Source organism: Aplysia californica, unplaced genomic scaffold (assembly GCF_000002075.1).
Source record: "Aplysia californica isolate F4 #8 unplaced genomic scaffold, AplCal3.0 scaffold00072, whole genome shotgun sequence".
Classification (NCBI taxonomy): Eukaryota; Metazoa; Mollusca; class Gastropoda; order Aplysiida; family Aplysiidae; genus Aplysia; species Aplysia californica.
In genome coordinates, this window is record NW_004797342.1 from 521,640 (window position 1) to 529,139 (window position 7,500).

At 40.8% G+C, this 7,500-nt stretch overlaps 1 protein-coding gene across 1 annotated transcript in view; it reads left to right on the forward strand.

Annotated features, from left to right (window-relative positions):
* The first annotated feature begins 1,431 nt into the window (after positions 1 to 1,431).
* The window catches only part of LOC101847478 (solute carrier family 40 member 1), a 33,608-nt gene continuing 27,539 nt past the window's right edge, over positions 1,432 to 7,500 (forward strand). Inside the window, exon 1 of the mRNA XM_005093915.3 lies at positions 1,432 to 1,945. Within this exon, the coding sequence (XP_005093972.1) occupies positions 1,936 to 1,945 (10 nt within the window). The 5' untranslated portion in view covers positions 1,432 to 1,935. The remainder of the gene's footprint in view (positions 1,946 to 7,500) is intronic.

The window sequence follows — 7,500 nt, forward strand, 5'->3', positions numbered from 1 at the left end:
CACGGGCCAGAACACGAACATGCGCTGAAATCCCCTCGGGCCAGAAGCGTGAGGCTCGACCGAATTCTTTCGTGTAGCAGAAAGCTTGTCATCCCAGATCGGGCGGCTAGCCACTCTGAAAATTATTACAATTCATCTTGTGGCACATGGTACTGCGTGGTGTTATTCAAGTGACAGAGGAAAACGTGGGCTTGTCATAAACTTATGAGCAGGCATTGGCTAGACGATTCATGGCCCGTACATTTTGGGCTCGTCAAGATTGGCCTGGTCAGGAACGTGGGCTGGACATGGAGAACACGTGGACTGGACATGTAGGACATGTGGGCTGGACATGGGGAACATGTGAGCTTGCCAGGAACTTGTTGGCTGGACATGGGGACCATATGGGATTGCCAGGAACATGCAGGCTTCATCCAGGCCAGGCGTGGGGCAGGGTCGAACATACCAGATGTTTCTGTTTGGCACGGCTGTATACCACCAGTGCCCGTGTCTTGAGTATAAAAACGAGTGGGGCAGACATGGGGCCCATGAGGGTTTGTCAAAAACTTAATGGTTTGCATCTGGGCTTGGCATGGGCGGACACATATTATGGGCCCTTTCCACCGCCCATGTGCAAAAACCACGCGCGCAGTGTGGGATTACCAGATGGTGCCCATATACGAGACCACATGGGACCAATGTAGTGCCCATCTCTTTGTAGGGGGCTCTCGTGGCCTAAAGGTTAAGGTGTTGGCCTCTCATTCAAAGGTCCCGGGTTCGAATCTGGGTAGCGACCGAAAAATGTTCTTCTCTAAAATTGTATCCTTTCACTTCCTTTCCTGCTCTCTAGCAATATTCTGTCGTCTGCTTTCGTCTCCTCTTTCTGCCCCCACCCCATCACCCCCTTTGCCCCCTCCTCTGGGCTCCTGACTCTTTCTGCAGCCTTTCCACTGCTACTCATTGACTCCTTCTTACAGCTGTCTTTCTGCCACACCTCTGATCTTCTGGTAGGAACGATCTTTACCTAGCCTTCTCGGACAAGGGCGAAAAATCTCGGAGAGCCCGTGTGCAAGTGCCGCGTGTTAAAGATCCCCTCGTGGTCAAAATCGATAAGAGTACCGGTAGGCTTCGGCCGCCACCTGGGCAAAATTCAAAATTTCCTACCAACTAAAAGTATTAGGTGTGTCCCGCGCGCTCATATGACCTTATGCAGTTGCGAGCGCCGTAAAACCCTCTACTATAAAAAAAAGACATATTTGGCGGATTGTCCAAAGGTAGGCCTAAATTAAATTGTATTACAAGTATTTATGCTGTCGCCAGAGGCTATTTTGAATTAAGCAGAGTTTCTGAGAATTTTTGAGAGAGTTTAATCGAGGAAACCAACTTTATTATAGAATACTGACACAAGAAAAAGATGCCTGTGGTTAGTGGGCGCCCCGCCACTGTTTGTGTATTTTAATTCTTCCTTACTTGGGATGGCTTCTGCATGTTGTCTCAATCTGCTTTATGGGGAAATCGTGGTGAATCTTGTCCTGACTCCTAGCTCGTAAAGATGCACATCAGTGTTCATCTGATAAACGCAACTGTTAATTCGAGTCAACAGCACAATACAATTCAAAGCAAATTAAAAATTATAGTACAGTACATTTATTACGAACTCGCGAAGCACGAATTGTCCGACTTCGCACAGAAAAAAGTTCAAGCGTTAATTCCCTTGGAATTGTTATCAAGGTAAACAAAATTCGCTTCTGAACTTTCTGCACTCCTGCATTGGACTGATGATCAAAGTCATAAAATCATGTCTCTGGACAATTCTCCTAGAGATACTCCGAAGGTGGCTGGCTGATCATTAGATCTAGGCCTAAACTCTAGAATCTAAGTCTATGCGTTCGGATGTTTGCAAAACTGAACTAACTTCACAGAGACGTCAAGGTTCTGAATGACTGAATTGTCTGAATGGCTTGTGGTGAGTTGAGCAAGCTTCCCTCTTCTTTTAACTTTAACCGGAACCCTCTTGTCTTGATCATGACAGTTAGATATCTAATCTAGGCCTTGTCTTGATCTAGATCTAGAATCTAGTAACTTAGTTACGCTACACTGTACAATAACAATTTCAAAAATTCAGTGACGAATGACCGAATGCCAAGAAAAAAATGTTCAGAACTCCTGACAGAGCCTCTCGCTGAGATTCTAAAGATGACTTTTGATATTTATGCACTGTGCCGTATTATGGTGTATGCCTGCTTGTAGTGTCATTTTAGACTAACAGAGGTACAGTATGTGTGTGTGTGTGCGGGGGGGGGGAAGGGGGGGTGCTCTTTTGGTTTGGAGCGATGGAAAATTTTCTTTTTGTTCACCTCCTTTCCTGATCTCTCGTGTTTTGTCATCTGCTTTCATTTCCCTTTTCTGCGCTCTCCCCTTTGCTCCTGGTCCTCTGGGTCCTGACTCTTTCAGACGCCTTTCTACTGCTACTCCTTGGCTCCTTCTTACAGCTGCTGTCTTTCAGCCACACCCCTGATCTTATGGTAGAGTATAAGATATAGACTAACTCACTTTAAAAGCCTTCTCAGTAAGGGTGAAAAAACATGGAGGGCCCGTGTGCAAGCTGAGCTCATTAAAGATCCCTTGGTGGTCCTAAAATTGATAAGAGTAGGCTTCATCCCCCACTCAGGCAAAATTCAAAGTCCCTACCAAACTGTAAAAAAAAAGTTTAATTTGTCCCATGAGCTCAGACATGCAGTTGCAGGGCAGGCACTGTTGTAAGACACTTTTTTAAAAAAAGCCTGGGGTTTGGGGAGGGAGGCTGATATGTATCATGTAGGCTATTATTTTGGCTTTATGGCCCTTGATTTTGATTCAGTTCAGGGGACAGAGGAGTGAGAATCTGTGAGTGATATTAGATAGACAATAGTTGAGATTATATTGTGGCATTGGAGGGGTACCTAGGGGCAGTTGGAAATATTCAAGCTCTGTGCCATTATTTTCCCAGTGCATTAAATTTCTATTGAAATTATTGCTTGTTCTTGATCACTGATAATTAGGACAAGTAGGGTGAGTGACCTGGTAGAAGTAGAAGGATGCATCTCTTTTGTACCTCATCTTGCAGCTGACAAAAGGATTTTTATAATTATTTGCAAATATCTGCTATGCATCCTGCAATCGTTTTATCTTGTCTGGAGTCATACTGCTTGTGCATTTCCTGTTCATTCATGAAGTCGCTGTTGTTCTCTTTTCCTAACCATATGTTCTTAAGTTCCGTCAAAGCATGCTAGATCTGAGTGATAATCAGAATTCTTGGTGACATCCTTTTGTTGAAAGTCATTGAGGGTGCAACAAGTATTTCTGCAAAGTCCTGGGATATAATGTTTTTGCAGTTGAAGCAAATACTTTTTAAAATGAAGATAATGAGAATGAACAAAAACAACAATGGATTAATTGTTAACAATGGGTTACAGGGCATCTTTAAATTCTTTAACGTATAATTCCGCAGCTTCACTTTCATGACTGAAAAAATAATGATTAAGAGCACCCTTCTACAATGAGATTACTTTCAAGATTTTGATCACAGTATTAAAAAAGACCCCATGACTATAATTTAATGAAAAGCCTGAGAGGTTTTAAAAACAGAATTTTGCATTTATGCAGCTTGCAAATATCTGGACTGGAAAATCGAGTTGTTTGTTTAAAAAAAAGCCCTGCTGGGTGTACCTGTGAAGCCACTTGTTTAGACAACTACTGAGTAAGCACACACTTGGAAATCTTAGGATAAAGTTGTATGTCAAAGGCAAATACTTTAAAAATTGTTTGTTAACATGTGGGAATAGTGTGAAAGACTCCTCACACAAAACACAATCGCATTAATTTTGTGACAAATATTTGTCTACCTGTTCAGAACTTAAAGTTGCAGATGTTTGAGATTTCAGTATTTGACTTTTGAAGCTTGCCTCTTGGTGATCTTTATTTTGTTGAAACATGGCTAACAATAACTCCTGTTATGGAAATGACAATTACTCTGTGTTGCACAATCATATCTGCACTTCAGAATCCTTTTCAGAGAATCAAAATAAATATTCACAACAACTAAGACACAGTCTAATGCCAAATTCTAACACATTAAATACTGATGCTCATAATGAAAGCAAGCTGAAAGCAAATCAACTTCATCAGGAAAAATTATGTAAGAATATGAGATCTTGTGACAGAAATGACGACAATGACAAGGAAACTGATTCATTGCCTCTATTTACTATTGGTGATGAATGTAAAATTCACAAAGAAAACTTTTACTTTCAAGTTAATCTTAAAGACTCTTTAAAGGATTTTGTTACTGAAAAAAGTAAGCTTATACACAGAAATATTGGTGGCTTTAAATATGGTCACCTAGCGGAAGCAACTCGACCAGGTAAGAAGAAATATATGTTTTTTCTGTGTACAATTTTGCATGCATTTTGTTTTTCCATTAGAGGAAACGGTGAGGTGGGGGAATGATACCGGAACTATATGTGGCTTTGCTTTCGCTGGTGTATACAGTGCTACAGTGAGTGAAGGAAGATTTTTACACAATCTAGAATGGATACTTTAGTTTGTTATATATGGAGTTTTCATTCTGTCACATCATTGTTTATCTTTGAAAATGTTACTTTTGTCCCAATTTGCTTTCATGTAAAATGAATGTGGCTGTTATAATATATATTCACTGTGCTGACTTGATATATAGAGCTGCCTGTCTCTATTTTATTATCTCTCTTCAAAAGCTGAAAGCTATGGGGATCATAGGTATTTTGATTGTAGAAATTGCGTTATAAAGTGGAAACGTAAAAATATATTACTCTACACATGTCAAAATATTGTAAAAATTCTCAGAAAAAGGGCTCCCTCAAGCTAATTGTGTAGAAAATAATGTGTTCCTACAGTTGCTCTCTCTATTGTCTGCCCCACCCCCACCCCCTGTCCTAAAAGTATTTTTTTAAAATCTAGAATAGAATGAATGTGAATATTGTAGAGTATATATACAGACCTATATGAAATTACAGCCTGACCTCCCTTTTTCGATACAAATAAGATGAAACAAGATAAGATATCTTTATTGTCCAGATGCTGTCACATTGGATTGATATTTTTGCACGCACACACACACACACACATACACACACACGCACTCACACACACACAAACACACACACACACATATACACACACACGCACACCCCCATACACAAACACACACACAGGCACGTATACACACACGCATACATACACTTGCACACACACATACCCCCCTCTCTCTCTCTTTCTTTCTTTCTTTCTCTCTCTCTTTTTTTCCTTTCTCTCTCCCCCTCTCTCTCTCTCTCTCTCTCTCTCTCTCTCTCTCTCTCTCTCTCTCTCTCTCTCTCTCTCTCTGTCTCTCTCTTTCTTTGTAAACCCCCCCCCACCTCTCTCTCACTCAACGTACCCACACACACATACATGCACGTGCACACCCACACATAACGTTTAGGAGGAGGTGGGCAGGAGTGACATAATACAGCTTAACAGAACAATTATGGAGATACTCGATAAAATAAGAATTACAACGAACTGTTGTGTTATAATAAAATTATTTAACATGTTCTCATTATTTCCAGTGTGACTTATATTACAGTCATGGTACCAATAAAATCTGTTTTTTAAATTTATTTATTTATTTTATTTATTTACTTGTTTTAATTTTTTTGGTGTTTTTTGGGGGGTTTTTTTTTGGGGGGGGGGGGTTTAGCCGTTATTGTGTGGATCCACTGAGAACTACAATTCCACAAACAACCCCCTTGCCCCTTTTCAGTTTTTCTGTGCTCTGGGAGTCTTCCCACTTTAGAAGGAAAACATAATAATATATGAATGACTTTTTTTCTGCCCTCTGACAGCTTATCGCCGCATTCAACATTGTATGTCAACAATTCGAAAAAAAATTAGAAGAAAATGGAATAATATTGTAGAGTTTGCTGAGGCGCATCGATAGACCCTTGTCTCATTCCCCATCTCAATATAGTAACGGATTTAGACGAACGAGACATTTGTGTTACATAATGTTCAGCCCGAAATTTATACAACCGTTTTTTTTTTTTCGTTTATTTCCCCCTTTTCTCCCCCCCCCTGAAAACCTTGTATTTTGACATACGACAATGATGATTGACGACGACGGGCTGATGTGACTGTGACCCAAGCAATGCCCTTATGTGAGCAAACGAGGGGTCGTTTTGTGATGTTAACACCGACTTCCTTTGACTCCCCCACGCTCTGTTCTTTATACTGCACTCTGTACATTCTATCTTGTCGCCGTGTTTACGGGATTTGGGCTCAAAGTTATGATAACAAACTACGAAGCTGGGTGTTGGACGGAAGGTGAACAAAGTAAGCTGATGTCTTGCTCGTGATGACGCTCTGACAAGCTTATTTACATGTTTACCCATGTTAGCCCTTGAGAGTACATCATTATAAACAGTTTATGGCAGTGAAACAATCCAGCATCCCGGTTATGCGTAAACTTGCTGGGAAGTTGGAGGTGTGGAATGGATGTAAGCCATCTGTATCTGATGGGAAGTTACAGCTGAGGATAATGTTTTTTTATGTTTCTGATAGGCTAGGGAAGGACAGTGTGTAGTGTAGAGAAGTGTTGTAGTGTTGTGTGGTGGAGACAAAGATTCTCTAACTAGAGAATGTTTGGTGGGGGGTTACATGTCATGTGGTTAAAAATATCTTCTTTCATAGAAGACAAAATTAGGCTGAAAAAAGATAGGCAGGCGATTAGAGGCATATTCTAACCTATACACCGGTTGGAAAAAAGATATGATTTAATTCTAGGTGTAGCTGCAAACCGGTAAATTGTCCCTAAATTGTTGTTGCTTCATTAAATATTATTATATTAACTTTCTTGATGTTAATCCATTGTCCACGAAATACATAAGTTTGCAGAAGTTGGGTCACGTTTGTGTGTGTATACATGAGTGTTTGTGAACGTATTTGTGTGTGGGGGGGGGAGGGGTAAGAGAGAGAGAGAGAGAGAGAGAGAGAGAGAGAGAGAGAGAGTACAATGAGTATAGCGATGCTTTATAACAGTTTATTTAATGAGATACATTTGTTTATCAATGATGGCTGTGAGGCATAGATTGTGGAATATGTATCACGAGTTGTGTGATACAGTGACACTACGTGATGAGAAGACAGAATTCTCGATGCAACCTTGTCGCATGAACAGCATTCATGTAATAAAAGCTTTGTTTATCGTCTGGTATTGCTATTTTTTTCTCTGTCCCGGTTTCGTATGTTGTATTTATAAGCACAAACATGCGTGCACAAACACACGTTCGCGCTGTCTGTCTGTCTGTCTGTCTGTCTGTCTGTCTGTCTGTCTGTCTGTCTGTCTGTCTCTCTCTCTCTCTCTCTCTCTCTCTCTCTCTCTCTCTCTCTCTCACGTCGCACACACACACACACACACCGCACACACACGCACACACTCACACACATACACACACACACATGCATAAA